Source organism: Diaphorina citri, unplaced genomic scaffold (assembly GCF_000475195.1).
Source record: "Diaphorina citri unplaced genomic scaffold, Diaci psyllid genome assembly version 1.1 scaffold262, whole genome shotgun sequence".
NCBI lineage: Eukaryota > Metazoa > Arthropoda > Insecta > Hemiptera > Psyllidae > Diaphorina > Diaphorina citri.
Window position 1 is genome coordinate 204,831 of NW_007377699.1, and position 24,089 is coordinate 228,919.

At 35.5% G+C, this 24,089-nt stretch overlaps 2 protein-coding genes across 4 annotated transcripts in view; one reads left to right on the plus strand and one right to left on the minus strand.

Annotated features, from left to right (window-relative positions):
* LOC103506780 (receptor-type guanylate cyclase gcy-28-like) overlaps positions 1 to 24,089 on the plus strand; it is a 95,635-nt gene that overhangs the window by 52,528 nt on the left and 19,018 nt on the right. Inside the window, exons 4-6 of the mRNA XM_026821763.1 lie at positions 1,462 to 1,869; positions 18,383 to 18,497; positions 19,293 to 19,534. Coding sequence (XP_026677564.1) covers positions 1,462 to 1,869; positions 18,383 to 18,497; positions 19,293 to 19,534 — 765 coding nt within the window. The remainder of the gene's footprint in view (positions 1 to 1,461; positions 1,870 to 18,382; positions 18,498 to 19,292; positions 19,535 to 24,089) is intronic.
* On the minus strand, positions 12,644 to 16,633 carry LOC103506779. Of its 3 annotated transcripts, none has more exons than XM_017443016.2 (4): positions 16,403 to 16,633; positions 14,016 to 14,227; positions 12,930 to 13,739; positions 12,644 to 12,778 (listed from the first exon to the last, which is right to left on the minus strand). In XM_017443016.2, exons 2-3 carry the CDS (start codon positions 14,092 to 14,094, stop codon positions 13,264 to 13,266), a joined length of 555 nt encoding a protein of 184 aa, XP_017298505.1. In that variant the 5' UTR covers positions 14,095 to 14,227; positions 16,403 to 16,633; the 3' UTR covers positions 12,644 to 12,778; positions 12,930 to 13,263. The 3 variants fall into 3 exon arrangements, with proteins under 3 accessions (XP_017298505.1, XP_008469405.1, XP_017298504.1); XM_008471183.2 differs by lacking the exon at positions 16,403 to 16,633 and adding an exon at positions 15,538 to 15,766 and having other exon boundaries at positions 12,644 to 12,929; positions 13,081 to 13,739; XM_017443015.2 differs by lacking the exon at positions 16,403 to 16,633 and adding an exon at positions 15,538 to 15,766.

Sequence of the window (24,089 nt, forward strand, 5' to 3'; positions counted from 1 at the left end):
ATACGTACGTACGTACATACATACGTACAGACCATGGGCTAAAAATCACTTTTTTGACATAACATCTTTGTTTATTGTGCTTTTAAAACATGTCTCTACTTTGCTGTTAGATTTTTTTACCTCTTGACTCCTGTTTTATGGTGTCTTTTATTTGCTGAAGCTATATGGTTTCAATTTCAATGGCTATAATGGGGTCCAACTTGACATGAAAACCCTTGAAGAAAGTTAAGGTGAAAGCTCTTCAATGTATACCTACATCTACATACATGCGAGAAGGTAAACTAAGATAGCAAAGATACCCATTAACTATCTATACCCATTTTAGATTAGACTGCCTTGCATCACGTCTTCACTGGTCATGGTCACACTGGCCATTTTTAATTGACCTTGTGCTGAAATAGGTACTTCAGCGAAGCTTTAAAAGTTAAATAGGTAGGTAAGTTAAGAATTTTGTAAATTTCCCATAGGTACTTATTGTTTGTTCACTTGTGAAAGAAAGTCTTGTACTTACTCATTTCTGGCAAAAAAAAAACTATCAAAGTTGACCAATGTACATATATTATGTATAACTCGATAGTAAATAGCTAAGTGAATAGAACATTAAATGCCATATATGTATACAAGTACTGAGCACGCGACTGCCAAGGTAGCCATTAAAAAAGAAAAAAAAAAAATGTCAAGGCATTACAATTTTACGTAGGTTTTCCAATGAAATTGAAATTACACCACGTTTCGTTCAATTTTGTGGTTCGAATGTCAAATAGTGTGGCATTTTCACTTTGTACCTTTGACTTGCCCATTTGTCAAATCTGACCTTGTCATATTGAAATCCGTACAATTTTATTAACCTTTGGAGTGGTAAACAAATACAAGTATTCACTCTCTTTTTCTATCCGAAAAATTGAATCTATGATGCACTCTTTGTCATGATGACCCCTACTTCTCTCTCCCTACCTTTATCTCTCTTTGATGTTGTGGATTGTAAGTTGTAGGATAGAAAGTTTTCTCTTCCCCGGGTATTTTGACATATGATAAAATTGGACAATGCATTGGTATTGGTACTTGGCAGTACTTCTCACTTGAAACTGATATCTAGAGATATTGGCGGATTATATTTGATTTTATTAAACTATTTAGTATCATTTCATATATGATATAATTTACTTATTAGTTCTGCATTCCATTATTATTTGACAATTTCCTTACTTTTCGCTTTTGGTTTCGTTCACCTCCAATTTTCCGAGATCCGCCATTGTTTCTAGATGTATATTTTGTGCTTTTACAGTTTAGTATCATTTCTTATATGATATAATTTACTTATTAGTTCTGCATTCCATTATTATTTGACTATTTCCTTACTTTTCGCTTTTGGTTTCGTTCACCTCCAATTTTCCGAGATCCGCCATTGTTTCTAGATGTATATTTTGTGCTTTTACAGGACTGGTTTTGTTGTCTGTGTAGATGCATTCCTGGGTCCGGTGTGTGACTATGTGATAGCTCCCGTAGCCAGATATTCCGGGGTGTGGGGTATTCCCGTCCTGACAGCGGGCGGCCTCGTCGCCAACTTTGAGCTCAAGTTTGAATACCCGACGCTCACGAGGATGATGGGTTCGTTCTCCCTGGTGGGCCAAGCTGTGCAGAGTATCCTCAAGAACTTCAACTGGACCGTGGCAGGGTTCATGTTCAACAACTATGGACAGACCACTGGCAAGGGGAACTCCAACTGTTGGTTCACCATAGCTTCCGTGTACAAGATCATCACTTCACCCAGTGGCAGTAATGATATGAAGTTAGAGTCGTTTGATGAGGAGACTGTCACTCCAGAGAAGTTGAAGGAACAGTTGATCGCCATCACCAAACGAGCCAGAAGTAAGTTGAAAATTTTGAATGTACGTAGATATAATAGAATTTAGTATTCTTCTTTCTTGTTTTCAGTAATAAAAAGTTTGGATGCTTCCTAATACTTAACACGATAATGAGCTCATCAGGTTTGTAGACCTGTATAACAAAACAAAATCATTGTCTTGTGTATTCTTCACCCTCATATTTCAAACCAATCCAACTCTCGTTAAATCCAGAATTAATTCAGATAGACCTATCTAAAAATGTTCACTGTCAATATCAAATGACCTTACATTCCTTAATAACGCTGACAGGCAAGCTTTACCAGTTTTCCCACATCAGACGTGTCGTTAAGGCGTTCATTCAATATTTCACTTGTATCTCGTGAGCACTTTCTGTTCTCTCATAGCTATTCTTCTTCAGTATTCTGCACTCTTGTTGGGTTTTCTTTTATTGACAGTGGCGTATGTAATGTTTTCAGGGGCATCCCGCAAAATTACGGGGTGGGGGGAGGATGCTTCACATTATAGGCATTTGGACCTCCTGAATATGTGACTGCGGGGCCCCTACATACATGGGGGCCCCTGTGTGGGGTGAGATATTAATACGTCAGTACTTTTCAACGACAAAGGGCATAGATCATGACCAGATGGTGTTTTCTTCAAAAAAAAAAAAAACCTACATCTACATACATGCGAGAAGGTAAACTAAGATAGCAAAGATTAGACTGCCTTGCATCACGTCTTCACTGGTCATGGTCACACTGGCCATTTTTAATTGACCTTGTGCTGAAATAGGTACTTCAGCTCTAACATCTTTGTTTATTGTGCTTGTAAAACATGTCTCTACTTTGCTGTTAGATTTTTTACCTCTTGACTCCTGTTTTATGGTGTCTTTTATTTGCTGAAGCTCTATGGTTTCAATTTCAATGGCTATAATGGGGTCCAACTTGACATGAAAACCCTTGAAGAAAGTTAAGGTGAAAGCTCTTCAATGTATAAACATTATGATCAATCAACAATTCAACATAGTGGGTGTTCTCTTTGCTGAATAAAGCTATCCAACTTTCAAAGAGGAAAAGCTTTGGAAAAACATACTGAAGCTATTCTTATTTTGTGAATGAATACTTCACAGTTCACTTACTATTGTAGCAGACTGACATTATTGTGCTTTCACGCATTTGAAACTTTTTAACATGAAATATCTTTTAAAAATTACAAAATGTTTGGGTGGAAATTGCATGTATTTTAATATTTCGTGGATAAGTACTTCTAAATACATATAAATTTATGTATGTACTGTAGGTACTCAAAACAAATTTCAGCTACATTTTCAGATTTTATTGTAAAAAAAATCGGCTTTTCACTTCAAACAAAAGACTAACCCACCCCACTTCAAAACGCTTCTGTTTCGATATGTCAACGAACTCAATCATTTTCCTTTTAATCTTCAGATGTTTGAAAATTGTTTCTCACCAAAGGAAAAGCCGTTTCTCCTATTTCCTCAGCTACATTTTTCGGCGTTTTCCTCTTTAATTTGTGAAAACATTTCTCCACTCCTATTTCCAACCGAAGATTATTATCGTTTATTAGAGAGGAAGTCAAAATACCTTCTTTATGTGACATAAGAAACAAAGTGGGAAAAATGCCAAGCGTCGTACAATGCATAAAAAAACGACACTTTTACAATTTGTGAAAACATTTCTCCACTCCTATTTCCAACCGAAGATTATTATCGTTTATTAGAGAGTAAGTCAAAATACCTTCTTTATGTGACATAAGAAACAAAGTGGGAAAAATGCCAAGCGTCGTACAATGCATAAAAAAACGACACTTTTAATGTTGGCAAATAAAAAATGGAACTTTTTCATTCTCATCGCGAACACTCTAAATATCACCTTTAACTTTATCTCCCGAAAACAACAAAGGTGGAAATCTGGCATAGAGAGGTGGAGTGTGGGTATGCAACCCCCCCAAGTAATACCAACCGAACATTATTTATGATTAGTGGTAACGGCGAGGCAACACTGGGTTCTAATTCCCTTGCCGTATATTGAAACATTTGTAATTTGTAAAAACATTTCGTAATTTGTTACAATATGAAAGTTTGATGGAAATATCGTCCATGAGAGTTTTAGTTTCCACTATTGCAAATTTGCAATCCACTATGCAAACATCAGTATAGCACAATATTTGCAGAAAGAAACACTGCAAACAAAAAACGGTGGAAATCTTGCATAGAGAGGTGGAAGTGTGGGTATGCAACCCCCCCCCCCAAGTAATACCAACCGAACATTATTTATGATTAGTGGTAACGGGTAACGGCGAGGCAACACTGGGTTCTAATTCCCCTGCCGTATATTGAAACATTTGTAATTTGTAAAAACATTTCGTAATTTGTTACAATATGAAAGTTTGATGGAAATATCGTCCATGAGAGACTGCGTGGAGGCATTAACAATAATAAATTATCAGATTAATCCATTGAAGCAGGAAGAATAAAATAAATCTCGGTATGATGGGATGACGGTGGTGGTTGCTAAACAAAGAACCAAGTAAACGTGTTCTAAATGTAGAATTCTTCAGATTATCAATTTTGTAGACCAGAAGAGTAGATTTGTCTGGTGGAGGAGAACTTGTCCAGTAGTGGACATTACGAGTATAAGGCCTGCCAATGATGATGAAGACAACCCCAATCTTTCGCTGGTAACATTATCGCTGTTAATATCAATTTCCTGGTAAAATACCAATGTAGGATGCAGGTAAACCTTTATGTCAATGAAAAATTGTATTAATATTGTGGAAACAACAAATAAAATATCAACATAAATTGTGAGAAGTTCCATTGTGTTTTTGAAATAAAACGTTTTATTGTTGACTTGAAACTCTTGAAAAGCAATGATACCTTCTTCTGGGGCCAAGTTCAAGAGATTATTATTTCAAGGGAAATAGGTCAGATATTCCTCATGTTTGTCGGAGTAATGAGCTGTGATCTTGAAGTCTTCATGATATTTTCGTTTGGACTTTACCATTACATAAGGTCAAGGTTTTCCTTTTTTTTTCCGTCATAAAAAAAAGAATGCATTCCGTCTGCGGTGACTACTAAATAGTGAATTTCCATTTCATCTTCCAAGCTAGGAATGAAATCTTAATGTCCTCTCCACTTCCCACTGAAGAAAATAAATTCCAAACCACGTTTTGTATAATGTATGAGGAATCTTCATTTCAAATACCTATATTTCCCTCAGATGGCTTACATTCAGAGCGTGTTTGTTTTGTTTATACATCCCAAGTTGTTCTTTATATTCATCTTTGACTGCACCTTCATATACATTTATCTTTATGTGAATGGCAAAGTGTTTATTACTTTGCTTATATTACTTGACTCTTCTCTTTCTCCCTTCCTTCGTTTTCTACTCCTTTCAACCTCTTCGTCTTACTCTTCAGCTGTGTCTTTTCATAATTTTCTATTTCTTCCGTAATCTTCCGTTCTGTCAATGGCGCGACCTCATTTTATGAAGGATTTTTGGAATTATTTCTCTAATCCGAGAGTGTAGGAATTAGGGATCTTTGCTTTCTATGAAACCGATGGTAATATTTCCATCATACTACGTCATCTTTCTATGGAGGTACAATGTAAGTACCCGGTCCTGGTACATACCTACCTAGTGTCAGCTATGTTCCACTTTGGCAAGTGATCTTATATTTATATCAATATATCATGGATCTCTAAAATTGTCTTACTTTTGGTTATGAGCTTTTTGTGATTATCTTTTTCAATCATTTCAAGACGTCGGAATTATTTCTCTAATCCGAGAGTGTAGGAATTAGGGATCTTTGCTTTCTATGAAATCGATGGTAATATTTCCATCATACTACGTCATCTTTCTATGGAGGTACAATGTAAGTAGCCGGTCCTGGTACATACCTACCTAATGTCAGCTATGTTCCACTTTGGCAAGTGATCTTATATCAATATATCATGGATCTCTAAAATTGTCTTACTTTTGGTTATGAGCTTTTTGTGATTATCTTTTTCAATCATTTCAAGACGTATATCTCTTTAAAAAATATACAAGTATTGTTCTGTGGATAGGTGATAAATAACACTTATTAGTAGGTGTGTAATGTACATATCTACCTTTAAAGTGAAATCGGAGATTGATTGAGGTATCATCTTGCATGGATGTATTAAATTTCCATTTTTTTTCCCACTCCTGATATCATTCTTGAATAATGCATCTTCTTTTTCAACCGTGCTTCCTGAATATGTTTTATCCCCATTTTAGATATTTCCTACTTCTTTCCCCAGAAAGCGAGAATTTCGTTTTTTATTCAAGTCAACAAACACTTGTGTGATATTTTCATATCTTCCTGCGAGGAGTACCTATACATTATTTCGATGTAAGTAAATATTTCCTCAATACGCAAGTGTTCTCCTTTTGAACAGAATTTTTTACTTTCTTTAATTGAGGGGTTGAAGTATTAGCTGAAGTGACTTTTACGTTCAAATGGGTGATTTAATTATTTCCATTTGCTACGTGTATCTTCGCTATACATATAGGTCATACATATAGCTATTCTATTCACATTTAATTTTCACTGGGAGCAGACCAATCTATTTAATTATTAATTGGAACGTCTTTAACGCGAAAATTTATTATGTAGGTATACTATTATCAAATGAATGTTAGATACATACTCCAGACAGTATTGTTCAGCAAATATTTCCACAAACATGTTGTACTGTTACATAGAAGGTTTTGCGAGACACCACAAGTTGTCATTTTATATGAAACATATGAATTTACAGTGTGACTGTAATAAGTAGTAATAAGGTACTGATCGTAGAATGTATTTGTACACTGTTAGGTACTGACACCTCTTGATTATAAGTCGTATACAATCACCCTGTATTACATATGTATGTATTAATACAACCATTGAACCTTCTTAAATAACCTACAAAAGAGGCATCAATAAGTACATAGGAGGTACATAGGTATATTTGTTTACATATTAGGCCTAGGTAAACATTACCTATACCTACATACTTTTATATTCAAATATTATACACATTGATATTGGAATTTAAGTGGTACATATTTACCTTCTCCATGTAAAATACCTACTTGGTATGATCATTCCAAACTTTATAACATTGAGTTTCAGCACTTTCCTACCTACATTATTATCTGCGTATCCACTTACCTACCTAGATATTCGAGTGTTTTTTATATCCGCATATTTTTCCCATAACATCTTCAACTCAACACCGTGTTTTTTCAAAGTTTTTCCTATGAAATAAACTGAGAAGTTATACAGATGAGTAGGTACATAGCTAACCTATCCCGAATAAGTAAAGTGATATTATAAAGTAAGTGTATTGAATGGGGGTAGATACCTATCTGATGTAGCTAGCTACTGGATGGGATAATAGATGACATTTTTAGTATTTTGAGTGCCCTATACACTCCAAAAGATGTTCTGGATTTTTCGAATTGAACAATTTATATTTCAGGTGGTATGTGGTACGTACACATACACATCCAATCTTCAGAGCAGTCATAATTTCAGGTTCTTTTAGAAGAACTTTTTTTCTTCTAAATAGTCTGTTTTTGTGTGTCATTTATTACCTATTCAACATAGGTACTTACCTCTGTTTTACAATTTCAAAAATATGTGGAAATTTTTGTATTGTTGCCCTTGGCACGAAACTAGTCGTTCCTTTCATTCAAATATCACTTCTTTCCCAGGGCTGCCTCTAAGAAACTGACAAGAAACGCCGATCCTATTTAAATAGGAAAAGGCTAGGAAGAAGAAGATTACTCCTATCCCAGGATTTGTTGAGTCATCCTGTACGTGCAGGATCATCTTCCTTACTTACACATTCAAATATGCCTTGGCTTACGAATATATTTCCGTCAGGAGAAGAAAATATTTCATCACATTTCAGAATAGATATAGGATATGTATATTGTACATGCAGATTACAGCCGAATTTATTCTTTCTTCCTGAAGCTTCTTTTCTTTCAGCAGACATCCAATTTCATATTACATTCTCTGTCAGTTTTAGGGACAAGGAGGGAGGGTTAAGCACGGTATATCTAAGTGGTTTTAATACTATTTTAATAAATACAATCTCTGAAAGAAAAGCGTGCAGAGGGGAAGAAACCTTTTATAATGCATAAATTTCTTTTCAGCACATTTTTTACGTTTTTTTTTTGAAGCTTTAAAAGTTAAATAGGTAGGTAAGTTAAGAATTTTGTAAATTTCCCATAGGTACTTATTGTTTGTTCACTTGTGTAAGAGACCATCACCTGGAAGTCGCACATTCCAGAATTGCTGCAAGTCATTGTGCTTCCATCCGCCTAGCAATGATTTGTACAGAAGATAGAAGTTGGGTTTCCTCCCATATGTTGACTTGTTGAGGGGTATTTCCAAGTAGGTCCAGTTGAACCTCTTCTGCCACTTGTATCTCTTTTTGAGGAACTTGGTTATGTTGTATTCTTTCGCTTTGCGCGCTCTTCCTATAGCGTTGAATATGGATCGGTTTCCCATCATCCATTTGTATTCGTTGCGGATAAAGTCTGGTACTCCACTGTCCGGATCTCGCCTCATGTCCATATCGATCGATTCTGTCGCATTAGTGGGATATAAGGACTCGAGTGTGTAGTAGACACTGTGCTTGTAATGTTTGGTTGTGGATTTAGTTCTGGTCATGTAATGTGTGTTCTTGAAATAATTCCTCCAGTTTGCATTCGCATCATCTTGAAAAGAAGAAATCAGAGTTAAAATACATGTTAATGTCACTCTACTGGAAGGATTATTATCCGTAGTTACTTTGAAATGAAGGGGTATTATCCTTTGAATAGATCTTGAAAATGACCATCATGATATATGTAGGTCTCTTGATGACTGGAAGGTAACCACCAGCCAAGCTTGATGTCCAAGGCACAACTCTGCGAAGCCCCCGGGAGCGCGCAGCTCGACCCCCCACCTAACCCTTAGAGCTCTTGGTATTATTTATTTTATTCAACTATCAACAATCAAAAGAGTATGAACTTCTCTGCCTTGATTGGGGTTCTAACTAACGACCTCCCTTTTACCAGGCGAGTGCCAGACCACTTTACTACAGTCAGGCCATACTCTCAGATTGTGCTGCAGTCACTTGACTATTTTTAATTGGGGATTTTTATATTTTTTTTTGTTTTATTTCAATTATTATTATTTTTAATATTTTTCATCGTTGAATTTTTGGAATGAGTAGATATACTTATGTAGGTTTGGAAATTAATCTACCTATTATAAATGAAATCGGATTATAAAATATTTTATTTCAAAGTATGCAATATAGGCAAATTAATGACGTAGGTAGGTACATATGTAGGCGTAAAACAAAAATACTGTTCGAAAAATATTGAATAATAGATAGGTACTTAATTCCCATTTATGTTAACTGCAGTTTGCATAAGGTACTTTTAAATAAAATGCAAATAATATTTAAGGAGCTCATGCATTCAAAGGCTTATGGGATCATGTTTTCAGTTTTACACATTTTCGATAGAAAGAAAAAAAAAATGTAAAAATCTCACTCATATTTTGATTGCAAATATTTCAAGTTTCAATGGATTTTTTTTTAAGCAAAATGTCAGCATTATGTACTTACGACTCATGTAGAGTATGTACACCGATATCAAGAGGTACCTCATGTTTGTCGACTATTATATCACTTCATTTTGTTTAGTCCATGTTTAGCTGACACTGTGATGAAACATATAGTTTAGGATCTGTCAGCAGCAAATCTACTAGTTAACTATTTAGATAATCTTGAGAGAGCTCCACTCTGTTGCTATCGGAGCACTATTTTGGGTCAAGTTCCCTCACTGAACAGGTGGCATGGTGTTACGGAGAGGTCTAGTGGACTACTCGAATAAATTTCCTGGGACTTTATCAGTTCGATCAAAATGTCACACACCTGATGTGGTGAATGGTTTTCATTTTATTGTTGTTTCTTCCTTCATTTTGTTTCACTCCACTTGGATTTTCTTCTTCCTTTTCTTTTTCTTCTTCTTCTTCTTCGTGGACTTTCTTTCTTTCAAAGTTTTTATTCTTCCGTTTATAGTTGAACAAGCACTATGCCCGAACTTCATCCCATGTAACAAAAGACCCCGCACAAGAAAGCGGGATTCTTTAGGTCAAGTTGGTTGAAATTAACAGATTCCCATTTGCAACAGATTCCCATTTGTGGATGAAGATCAAAAGGTTCGAGGAATCAAAAATGTCGGGCTCTTTTTTTGAGCTTTTGTGCCGCGAATTTACAATTTTTCCTCTGATTCAGACAACAACTGATGGTCTGAATCAGAGTGGTGTGCCATTTATTTATGTACCGATGAATACCTTACAGTCCAAATCTCACTCATATTTTGATTGCAAATATTTCAAGTTTCAATGGATTTTTTTTTAAGCAAAATGTCAGCATTATGTACTTACGACTCATGTAGAGTATGTACACCGATATCAAGAGGTACCTCATGTTTGTCGACTATTATATCACTTCATTTTGTTTAGTCCATGTTTAGCTGACACTGTGATGAAACATATAGTTTAGGATCTGTCAGCAGCAAATCTACTAGTTAACTATTTAGATAATCTTGAGAGAGCTCCACTCTGTTGCTATCGGAGCACTATTTTGGGTCAAGTTCCCTCACTGAACAGGTGGCATGGTGTTACGGAGAGGTCTAGTGGACTACTCGAATAAATTTCCTGGGACTTTATCAGTTCGATCAAAATGTCACACACCTGATGTGGTGAATGGTTTTCATTTTATTGTTGTTTCTTCCTTCATTTTGTTTCATTCCACTTGGATTTTCTTCTTCCTTTTCTTTTTCTTCGTGGACTTTCTTTCTTTCTTTCAAAGTTTTTATTCTTCCGTTTATAGTTGAACAAGCACTATGCCCGAACTTCCCATGTAACAAAAGACCCCGCACAAGAAAGCGGGATTCTTTAGGTCAAGTTGGTTGAAATTATGCAACAGATTCCCATTTGTGGATGAAGATCAAAAGGTTCGAGGAATCAAAAATGTCGTGCTCTTGAGCTTTTGTGTCGCGAATTTACTTTAGGTAATTTTTCCTCTGATTCAGACAACAACTGATGGTCTGAATCAGAGTGGTGTGCCATTTATTTATGTACCGATGAATACCTTACAGTCCTTACATGATTCAACGTACTTAAATGAAGATTTTCACAATACCTACTGCTGATGCCACGTATGTGAAATAAAACGTCATAATGATCTCCCGACAAAAATTTATACGACAAACACGTTTTCATTCGTATACGAGTAGTACAATGTTATCTCGTGAACGACTTTGCCAAAGAAAAACGTCTAATGCCTATTTAACGAGTGAATATCCAACTTTCAAAGAGGAAAAGCTTTGGAAAACCATACTGAAGCTATTCTTATTTTGTGAATGAATACTTCACAGTTCACTTACTATTGTAGCAGACTGACATTATTGTGCTTTCGCGCATGCTTTACCAGAAATAATGATGCTATAAAATTTCTTCTGACTTGTTTCCCTGGGGACATGTGAGTTAAGTCGAGCTTTTATTGTCAAATTTGTTCCGAGTATTTGTCAGTTATTTGAAGAAGAAAGAGTCAAAATGAACGGGACATCGAGAGAAAGAACTTGCCTCGGTGGCGTAGTGGTCAAGACGCTCGCCTGGTAAACAGGAGGGCGTGGGTTCGATCCCAGCCGAGGCATGGAATTTTATGAGAAAGAGTCAAAATGAACGGGACATCGAGAGAAAGAACCTGCCTCGGTGGCGTAGTGGTCAAGACGCTCGCCTGGTAAACAGGAGGGCGTGGGTTCGATCCCAGCCGAGGCATGGAATTTTACGATTCAACGTACATAAATGAAGATTTTCACAATACTGCTGATGCCACGTACGTGAAATAAAACGTCATAATGATCTCCCGACTGAAATTTATACGTCAAACACGTTTTCATTCGTATACGAGTAGTACAATGTTATCTCGTGAACGACTTTGCCAAAGAAAAACGTCTAATGCCTATTTAACGATATTCATAATCTACTTTGGATACGTTTACTTACTATTCCGTGCTTGTGAAAATCTTAACAATGTATCTGCAACGGCAAAAACAAACGCTTGGTCTTCACCCCCTTCTCAAAAATTAATATAAGTCAGGTTCTAAAATAACCAAGTACTACTAAGTCTAGTCTAGGATCTTATCGACGAACAATAAAATTGATTTGCAATCACTTGAAAAAATTCAAGTAGCGCCAATGAGGATATTAGATGTTTGTTCTTTGAAAAATCGGAAATGCTCTTTTACACAGCCGAAAACTCAGAGTAAAATTGGCCTTATTTTCCCCTTCTACTTTGGATACGTTTACTTACTATTCCGTGCTTGTGAAAATCTTAACAATGTATCTGCAGCGGCAAAAACAAACGCTTGGTCTTCAGTCTTCACCCCCTTCTCAAAAATTAATATAAGTCAGGTTCTAAAATAACCAAGTAGTACTTAGTCTAGTCTAGGTTCTTATCGACGAACAATAAAATTGATTTGCAATCACTTGAAAAAATTCAAGTATCGCCAAGAAGGATATTAGATGTTTGTTCTTTGAAAAATCGGAAATGCTCTTTTACACAGCCGAAAACTCAGAGTAAAATTGGCCTTATTTTCCCCTCCCAAATTTCCAAGATCAGAAGGCCAAGTCGGTTAATTAGTAGGCAGTAAGGAACTTTTCGTTTCTTTTAATAACAATAAAAGAAATCAATTAGGCAAATATTGCTTTAATTAAAGGAAATGAAAAAAAAAAGTTTATTTCAAAAGTAAAGTTTTGCGTTTCCTTGTACAAAGTTTTAATGAGCCCCTTTTTTTCTTATCTTTTATAGGTATATCCTTTTTCTTTTCTTGCAATTTTTACGAGACAGACATTAGAATAAAAAATATTATCCTGCAATTTTCTTGTTTAACATATCGCATTGTTATTTTAATTTGAGATAGTGTCAGGGTGAAAAACGTGCGCTGTGGTGTTTCATAAACTTGGCAGCATGACCTTTTCTTGCAATTTTTACGAGACAGACATTAGAATAAAAAATATTATTCTGCAATTTTCTTATTTAACATATCGCATTGTTATTTTAATTTGAGATAGTGTCAGGGTGAAAAACGTGCGCTGTGGTGTTTCATAAACTTGGCAGCATGACACTTTGGCACATCATTACATTACTGTAGTCGAGATAATCACCATCCATATCCATGTAAGATTATCATAGGCGTTATCTTTCATGACCCGACGCCTTGCCTAGTGTGTGTTTGACAGGAATATTATGCTGGGGGTGGACATTGCAAAGTTTATTACCAAGTCTGATGAATGAACATAACCAGGTTTATTTCACGTCCACGAATCGTCCTCCTTTCCCTCTTGACTTTAAGTTTATCCTTCTTGTCCCACCAGCGAAGAAATTCTTTCGTCTCTTATTCAAGGTGTAGAACGTGATAATGGTTTTATTTATCGTTGAACCAAAAGGCATTGTTTGTTTCCTAGCCATGACAGAGTTTAATCTATATGCCCGTTCATGTTCAGCATAAGGCCAGGGTAGGTAAAGTAAATGATCATCGTGGAATTTGTACAAATATTTGGCAGTAGGGGTGGACCGGGGTGGTAATCCTCTCTTGAGCAAATCTTTACGAATTTGTTTCTGCTTCTTTTTACTCTGTTTCGGCTCTCGTTTGACTCTCCTGAGCAGTTTTATGAGAAGGCTTTCTCCTTTTTGATCATCCATGGTTGGATTTTGTAAAGCTACGTTTTCTTGAAGGCCTTCGCTGGGATCCAGACATTCCCTCTTGCTTCGATTGTTTAATCCTGTTAAAACAAAAGTATTACAATTATGAAATTTTCTTTGAAAATATCGGACAGTGTTTACCGTACCCGTACAAATTAAATAAAATTGGGTTTAGATAAGTCATTACACGCAATACCTTTATTAGTAAGTAGAGTCTTTTTTGCAGAATTAAATTTCAAGAAAATTGATAACTTTTAGTATCTCATGTTCAAGCAACATGTCTACAAATTAGTCTATGACCGACTTTTTTTTATTATTTCAATACCCATAATAACTAGATAACTATTTATATTTACCTTGATCATTTGAAAGATCATCGGAACGCGTCATATACACCATTTGTAGCATGAGACTCAACATGCATGTGATTCTCATGATTCCTGTCTTCTATTTTATTATGAGATTGTATTGGGAAAGGCAATCAAAAATCAATCATTGTGGCCATCCGTGTACTTATTTGTATTCTAAATATTTCACCAATCATGATGAACTTTACATCATGATAGATCTGAAAAAAGAAAGGATCATGGTGTCTTCAAATACTAAGCAGGTGCAAAATTCACCAAAATATTTAGGTACAAAAGACCTTGAAATTAATAAATCACTTATCTAGGTATTAAGTAGGTAGGTAGGTAGTTGTTCTAAATACTTCACCAATCATGATGAACTTTACATCATGATAGATCTGAAAAAAGAAAGGATCATAGTGTCTTCAAATACTAACCAAGTGCAAAATTCACCAAAATATTTAGGTACAAAAGACCTTGAAATTAATAAATCACTTATCTAGGTATTAAGTAGGTAGGTAGGTAGTTTTTAAGAATTGATGTACATTTGAAGTTCCAGGAAAGAATACTATAAAGTGGATGCTGAATAGGGAAGGAAACCTGCAATCGCCATCGCGTTCAAAAGAACTCTACAAGAGAACATCTCCAAAACCTCATAACCTCCAAAACCTCATACTGTCTACTGGATCGATGAAGGACTATTTTAAATCGGTGAATCTGGACAAATGGACAAGGAAAAGAAAGACTTGGAAGGATTTTCAATGTGTCAAGTATTTCTCATAGCCCATAGCCAACAAAGTGAACAAAGTCTACATGGAACACCTCAAAGAAAGCCAGCAAAATCAACACTCAGCATTTACCTCAAAGATGTGAAGTCGCAAAGTGTACAAAAGCGTAAAGAAGTCGTACACTTTTCCTCGTTAGGGAAATGCTGAAAAGCTATTACTTTCGTCTGACAACTTCAACTCCCAGAAGACTTACTAATTGTATTATTATACCAGAGAACGTTACGTGAAAATTACCCTTGCCTGTCTGTAAACTGTTAACACTTTCCTACTTTTATGTAAAAAAAAAAGGAAAAATTATCTTTTTCACTCTATTCTGTTCTTTTTGTCTCCAAAGAGTGAACTACTGTGTTCCTACTAGATGGAAATTTTTAGAGTTGAAATCTTTCATTGTTTGTGTGTGTGTGTTTAACGTGGTAATGTTGTCCACATTAGCAAGTAAATAGCAAACTAATGTGCTTAGAGGTAAGTGAAGGGTTCTGTAGGGGAACAGGGTCCTCTAGCTCTAGTCTATATCAGGTAGGTGATGTTTTCAGGACCAAAATAAGAGCATAGAACACTTGTCACACTTCCCTTCCTTATACCCACTTTATCACACAGTCAACACTTAGTGTTACTTATTAACAACTAACATGTAGCCTCAACAATACGTCTTGTAAAATCCTCTAGTTTTTCGCTCTAAAAAGCTTTAAAAAATAAACAGTTTCCTACAGATTCAAGACTTTTATAACACCAAGAAAACTCACCTGAATCCGTGAAACTAAATCTGTGACGTCCTCTACATTTTCACTCACAAAGGTGTCTTGTTCACGCTAGCCACTGGTTCACATTGATTTCCCAATGAGATTTGCTATGATTACTAGACCCTTGGGAACAAACCTTACTAAACTCAAATAGTTATTAGTGAACTCCAACACCTTCTTGCTCACACATGTCTCTACGTTGTTGCCTACTCATATTCCTCTCCGTTTCTTTCTCCTTGTTGTTTCTCTTCTCAAATGATAAAATAACAATGGTGGGAATGTGTGCAACCTGTCAAGTGCTATTAGGCCCAGCAGTTGAAATCTTTCATTGTTTGTGTTTAACCTGGTAATGTTGTCCACATTAGCAAGTAAATAGCAAACTAATGTGCTTAGAGGTAAGTGGAGTGTTCCGTAGGGGAACAGGGTCCTCTAGCTCTAGTCTACATCAGGTAGGTGATGTTTTCAGGACCAAAATAAGAGCATAGAACACTTGTCACACTTCCTTTCCTTACCCACTTTATCACATAGTCAACACTTAGTGTTACTTATTAACAACTAACATGTAGCCTCAACAATACGTCTTGTAAAATCCTCTAGTTTTTCGCTCTAAAAAGCTTTAAAAAATAAACAGTTTCCTACAGATTCAAGACTTTTATAACACCAAGAAAACTCACCTGAATCCGTGAAACTAAATCTGTGACGTCCTCTACATTTTCACTCACAAAGGTGTCTTGTTCACGCTAGCCACTGGTTCACATTGATTTCCCAATGAGATTTGCTATGATTACTAGACCCTTGGGAACAAACCTTACTAAACTCAAATAGTTATTAGTGAACTCCACTTTTAAAACACCAAGAAAACTCTCACCTGAATCCGTGAAACTAAATCTGTGACGTCCTCTACATTTTCACTCACAAAGGTGTCTTGTTTACGCTAGCCACTGGTCCACATTGATTTCCCAATGAGATTTGCTATGATTACTAGACCCTTGGGAACAAACCTTACTAAACTCAAATAGTTATTAGTGAACTCCAACACCTTCTTGCTCACACATGTCTCTACGTTGTTGCCTACTCATATTCCTCTCTGTTTCTTTCTCCTTGTTGTTTCTCTTCTCAAATGATAAAATAACAATGGTGGGAATGTGTGCAACATGTCAAGTGCTATTAGGCCCAGTGGCGGTTCAGTATATTTGTTTAGTAGCTAAATTACCCACTGATATTGTTTTAGGGAGGTAAGAACCTGCGTAGGCACCTGAGGAGGAAAGTATTGTATAAACAACAACTAGTAGGAGTGGTATCATTTTGCCTTGTAACTTGGAAATCTGCCTCCTCTTCTTCTTCTTCTTCCTCCTCCTCCTCCTCCTCCTCCTCCTCCTCCTCCTCGTCCTACTTATTCATTGTCATAGCTGATAGGTACCTAATTACCCTTTTGTTTCATCAATTAGGTGTTTACGTAACTGTAGTTTTGTATGTATTATGTATGTAGTACAATAATTATTAGTACATAATTATAATTATCAGAAGCGTAATGATAAAGTGCTAATGAATAAATTATCTGTTAAATTTGGCAGACAATTATTATTAGCAATGACATTGTTCTTGACCATTTTTACTTTCTATTATTTGAATTATTTATGGGTCGGATTCACGAGCCCAAGTTCACACATACTAACAATGCTTGTTTTGCTTTTACAAATTTGCTTTACATGACCCTTTTGCTTATTTTTTTGCTTTTATATTTGTAACGTGTGAAATGGCTTCTTTTGATGTCTCCCACGGTGCCTCTAATAGAACCGTACTTTTGTTCTAGTCAGCTTGATAAAGATTTGATTATGCCTTGTAACTTGAAAATCTGCCTCCTCTTCTTCTTCCTCCTCCTCCTTCTTCTCCTCCTCCTCCTTCTTCTCCTCCTCCTCCTCCTCCTCCTCCTCCTTATTCATAGCTGATAGGTACCTAATTACCCTTTTGTTTCATCAATTAGGTGTTTACGTAACTGTACTTTTGTATGTATTATGTATGTAGTACAATAATTATTAGTACATAATTATAATCATCAGAAGCGTACTGATAAAGTTCTAATGAATAAATTATCTGTTAAATTTGGCAGACAATATTATTATTAGCAATGACATTGTTCTTGACCATGTGTTTTTACTTTCTATTATTTGAATTATTTATGGGTCGGATTTACGAGCCCAAGTTTACACATACTAACAATGCTTGTTTTGCTTTTACTAATTTGCTTTACATGACCCTTTTGCTTATTTTTTTGCTTTTATATTTGTTACTTGTGAAATGGCTTCTTTTGATGTCTCCCACGGTGCCTCTAATAGAACCGTACTTTTGTTCTAGTCAGCTTGATAAAGATTTGATTAAATTTAACAAAATACTAAATTAGATTTCAAACTTTTACATTTTCCAGTAATCATGGGGCTACAGGGAGAGCTTTTACCTTTATATGAGTTGACAGTTTCTTCTCTTGGCTTTAACTTGTCAACGAAATTTCATTTTGGGGTCTGTGGGTCTTTCTCCTCTTTAATATTAAATATTGTCGTCCCTCCTCTTGGTTGGAGTTGATATTTCCAAAGGTTTTTGAAAACGTATCAATTTTCTCTCTCACATGTTTCCACTAGCACACTGTACAGATTTTGATACCTTTTCCTGTTATGTAGAGACTAGGGATGGTAGGAAAATTAGAGATTGATAAATGTTCAAGATACCCACCGACAGAATCAGTCCTGTTTTATATCATTGTTAAATGATTACACCCAATATTTTCCTAGGAATATAAAAGGTCTATTGCCATTGTAGTAAACGTAGCTAATGTTCAACTTCTCTGTTGCAGTTGTGGTCCTCTGTGCAAACCCTCAGACGGTACGGGAAATTCTGTTGGCTGCAGAAGAACTGAATATGATCGACAGCGGAGAATACGTTTTCTTCAACATCGAATTGTTTAGCAGGTAATGTGAAAATAGTTAATTAGAATTGTAAAGGTGTATCCAAACATTGTCGATCGACGAGAAAAACCTCTGTTGTCGAAGCAGTGTAGACTTGTCAGTCGACATCGGTCGACCATGTGTAGTTACACCTTGTAGGCACTACCTTTCCAAGTGGAAAAGTGTGTCCAAACATTGTCGATCGACGAGAAAAACCGCTGTTGTCGAAGCAGTGTAGACTTGTCAGTCGACATCGGTCGACCATGTGTAGTTACACCTTGTAGGCACTACCTTTCCAAGTGGAAAGATATGGGGTCTTTGGACCAATAGACCGGATTGGTCGTCTAGAAGAGAACCTAGTAGGGTTACCAAAACCTCGCTCGGTGGCATAGTGGTCAAGACGCTCGCCTTTTAAACAAGAGGGCGCCGGTGTGGGGTTAATCCCAGTAGAAATACCTATGGAATTACGTCTATAAATAGACAAGTTGGTTTTATTTTTTATCTTTTTTCATATTTACTTAATTTTGTTGTTCCATTTTCCCTTTCCTTCCAGTATGAACGCGGCATCTCTGACGCCGTGGTATGTGCATAATGACACGGACGTGAGAAATGAAAGAGCGAGGAAAGCATACACGGCAGAACCTCACTCGGTGGCATAGTGGTCAAGACGCTCGCCTTTTAAACAAGAGGGCGCAAGTGTGGGGTTAATCCCAGTAGAAATGCCTATGGAATTACGTCTATAAATAGACAAGTTGGTTTTATTTTTCATCTTTTTCATATTTACTTAATTTTGTTGTTCCATTTTCCCTTTCCTTTCAGTATGAACGCGGCATCTCTGACGCCGTGGTATGTGCATAATGACACGGACGTGAGAAATGAAAGAGCGAGGAAAGCATACACGGCACTTCTCACTGTTACGGCCAGAACTCCAAATAACGAGGCATACCGAAATTTCTCCTCAGAGGTGAGTGCCTTTCAGCTGTTGTCAGCTGTTCTTCCAATATTGGATCATGCAAAAGTGCCTTCCGCAAAAATGCTTTTGTTGCAAAACAGATATACATGCACATAAGTAATAATAAAAATAGCGATAGGTAGTAATAATTCCATTTTTCCTGTAGAATAGGTTCTGTAGATAAATAATTCACCATTTCACAACACACATATTTTTTCTCGCAGTGACGAGGAAGGGGTTACATATTATTTGTCAATTTTATTGATTCAGCTGTTGTCAGCTGTTCTTCCAATATTGGATCATGCAAAAGTGGCTTCCGCAAAAATGCCTTTGTTGCAAAACAGATATACATGCACCTAAGTAATAATAAAAATAGCGATAGGTAGTAATAATTCCGTTTTTCCTGTAGAATAGGTTCTGTAGATAAATAATTCACCATTTCACAACACACATATTTTTTCTCGTAGTGACGAGGAAGGGGTTACATATTATTTGTCAATTTTATTGTCATGAATTTATTGCTTTCTAATATTTTCTATATTTGAACTTGTCTGCAAATTCATGATTTATTTGCTTGAACTTTGTGTGGAAAAGCTGCGCTCATGAAGTCGTTATTGAATATGGATATATTTTATGTAGCTAGGTGAATTTAATATTTTCCTATTTATAGCTCGTCCTACACTATAACACGTGAAATTACTTTTTCGCTAAAAAGTAGAAAAATCTACATCCTTCAAAAATATTCAAAGGACTTGCCTTATCATGAAGTCGTTATTGAATATGGATATATTTTATGTAGCTAGGTGAATTTAATATTTTCCTATTTATAGTTCGTCCTACACTATAACACGTGAAATTACTTTTTCGCTAAAAAGAGAAAAGTAGAAAAATCTACATCCTTCAAAAATATTCAAAGGACTTGCCTTCAGCAAAGTGAAAATCTACTTTAGAAAACACTTACAGAGAATAATGTTATGAAATTTTCAGCAGGTAGTTTGGTACATGCATTTATGCCAACAGGTATAACAATTTGTAAACTAAAGTAGTCTTATTTAAATATTTGACCTTTTTTAAAGAGAATAATGTTATGAAATTTTTAGCAGGTAGTTTGGTACATGCATTTATGCCAACAGGTATAACAATTTGTAAACTAAAGTAGTCTTATTTAAATATTTGACCTTTTTTACCCCACACTGTTCTGGAATAATTTTTTTATTCATATCTATTTCCATTCATAAAGTGTCCCTAGTTTTTTGCCTGTAGGTCTTCTTTTCTTGTTTAATATTTTATCATAAATGCTTTTGCAGTTTTCTTTCCATAACATTAAGTTTCAGAGAAGAGTGTCCTTGGTAATGATAATGTCCTACAAATAACCTAGAAAAGTCAGCATTTTTATATCATGATATAGATCTAATACACAATCTATTCCATCATCACGCTCTCCCAATTCATTATTTTTATTATTATCATTTTTTTAGAAGAGGGGTCTTTTGACAGCATATTCCAGATGTCCAATCAAACATGCAAAAATACTATGTAGATCATCAGCAAAATCTCGGGTAGCAACATTGACAAACTCTAAAGGCAAATGATACAGAAATATGAATGTACAAAAATAACAAAAGGTATGAAAACACAAAACACTTTAGAATAATATTTTTCCCGTCGTAAACAAACATACAGGATGGAAGGACAAGTGAGGAAAGCACTAGAAGCTGAAAGCCAGGTTGTATACAAACATGTCAAATGATTGTAGTCTTCATAATATTACCGATGTCAAAATACAAACTATACATATGTGACCCAAGTATGTATTTCTAAGAACCTTTCGCGTCCAAAAAATAATTGTCTACAGTTGCTAATATTTTGAAGAGGAACAATGATTCCTTTCGCATACGCATACACCCTATAATCCTATATTTTACGTTTCACAGGTCCTCTCGAGTTGCAGAAAAATGAGGAAAATTCTTGTTCTAAAGGCACCTAACTACCTACATTGTAAACAGAAAGATAGAGCAACATGATTCCAAAAGGATGGCGAGGGACATGGGATGAAGGGAAAATAGAGAAAAACAGGCTACCAAGGCAACTCTTCTCTGAAACTTAATGTTATGGAAAGAAAACTGCAAAAGCATTTATGATAAAATATTAAACAAGAAAAGAAGACCTACAGGCATACAAAACACTTTAGAATAATATTTTTCCCGTCGTAAACAAACATACAGGATGGAAGGACATGTGAGGGAAGCACTAGAAGCTGAAAGCCAGGTTGTATACAAACATGTCAAATGATTGTAGTCTTCATAATATTACCGATGTCAAAATACAAACTATATGTGACCTAAGTATGTATTTATAAGAACCTTTCGCGTCCAAAAAAAAATTGTCAACAGTTGCTAATATTTTGAAGAGAAACAATGATTCCTTTCGCATACGCATACACCCTATAATCCTATATTTTACGTTTCAAAAAATGACACAAAAATAATATTTAAGAGCGGGGAGACATTTACTTGGATTTTTCTTCTAAAAGTTTGGATTTTTTTTTTCTTTCTTTTTTTAAACGTTTTCCTGGCTCTCTTCAAGCCCCGAGTTTTTCCCATGGGATAGGTAATTTCGTTTCTGAGCTCTTTCATATTTGATTCACTCAACTTACAAGAAAACTTGCAGAAGAGTTCTGCAGACCGAAGAAGATCTTTTAATAAATAATAATTAAAAAGAAGAAGACACAGTTGAAATTACATTAAGTGTTTTCAGAATAGAAAAATAGAAAGCAAAAAAATAGAAGAAAAAACTAAGAAACCGGGTTTTAAGTCAAGAAGATAGCAACAGAAAAAGCTTACAGAAAGGCTAGGTAAAGTATGTGAGGTAATAAAACACGGAACAATAAGGTAACTATGCCACTTTTTTTTTTCCTTCCCTTCTGGCCAAATCGGTCTCCATCACTCCTAAAAATAAATAATACCTATCTCCAAACTAAATTTCTCAAATTTTCGAAGGACTGATCCCAAAAATTGGTTCAAAAGTGTAATTGAAAAGATCTTTTGAATCATGAAAACCGAACCCTCTTTTTACCATTTCCACCACTGGATTTTACCTTAATCCTTTACCCAAGCTTTCCCCTCTAGGGATCACGCTATGCAATGATATTACTAAGTCTCCTTGTACTTTCTTCTTTCTGCCTGAAAAGTCTTCTGAGCTTTTTTTTTTCCAACCTCAACGTTTGGCTCCAGGCAACGTACTGTTGGCTCTATTGTATTTTAGCTTTCAGTACTCTCTACAATGAAATGATAAATACAAACTATTATGTGACCATTGTGACCTAAGTATGTATTTATAAGAACCTTTCGCGTCCAAAAAATAATTGTCAACAGTTGCTAATATTTTGAAGAGAAACAATGATTCCTTTCGCATACGCATACACCCTATAATCCTATATTTTACGTTTCACAGGTCCTCTCGAGTTGCAGAAAAATGAGGAAAATTCTTGTTCTAAAGGCACCTAACTACCTACATTGTAAACAGAAAGACAGAGCAACATGATTCCAAAAGGAAGGCGAGAGACATGGGATGAAGGGAAAATAGAGAAAAACAGGCTACCAAGGACACTCTTCTCTGAAACTTAATGTTATGGAAAGAAAACTGCAAAAGCATTTATGATAAAATATTAAACAAGAAAAGAAGACCTACAGGCAAAAAACTAGGGACACTTTATGAATGGAAATAGATATGAATAAAAAAATTATTCCAGAACAGTGTGGGGTAAAAAAGGTCAAATATTTAAATAAGACTACTTTAGTTTACAAATTGTTATACCTGTTGGCATAAATGCATGTACCAAACTACCTGCTAAAAATTTCATAACATTATTCTCTTTAAGTGTTTTCTAAAGTAGATTTTCACTTTGCTGAAGGCAAGTCCTTTGAATATTTTTGAAGGATGTAGATTTTTCTACTTTTCTCTTTTTAGCGAAAAAGTAATTTCACGTGTTATAGTGTAGGACGAACTATAAATAGGAAAATATTAAATTCACCTAGCTACATAAAATATATCCATATTCAATAACGACTTCATGATCGCAGCTTTTCCACACAAAGTTCAAGCAAATAAATCATGAATTTGCAGACAAGTTCAAATATAGAAAATATTAGAAAGCAATAAATTCATGACAATAAAATTGACAAATAATATGTAACCCCTTCCTCGTCACTACGAGAAAAAATATGTGTGTTGTGAAATGGTGAATTATTTATCTACAGAACCTATTCTACAGGAAAAACGGAATTATTACTACCTATCGCTATTTTTATTATTACTTAGGTGCATGTATATCTGTTTTGCAACAAAGGCATTTTTGCGGAAGCCACTTTTGCATGATCCAATATTGGAAGAACAGCTGACAACAGCTGAATGGCACTCACCTCTGAGGAGAAATTTCGGTATGCCTCGTTATTTGGAGTTCTGGCCGTAACAGTGAGAAGTGCCGTGTATGCTTTCCTCGCTCTTTCATTTCTCACGTCCGTGTCATTATGCACATACCACGGCGTCAGAGATGCCGCGTTCATACTGGAAGGAAAGGGAAAATGGAACAACAAAATTAAGTAAATATGAAAAAAGATAAAAAATAAAACCAACTTGTCTATTTATAGACGTAATTCCATAGG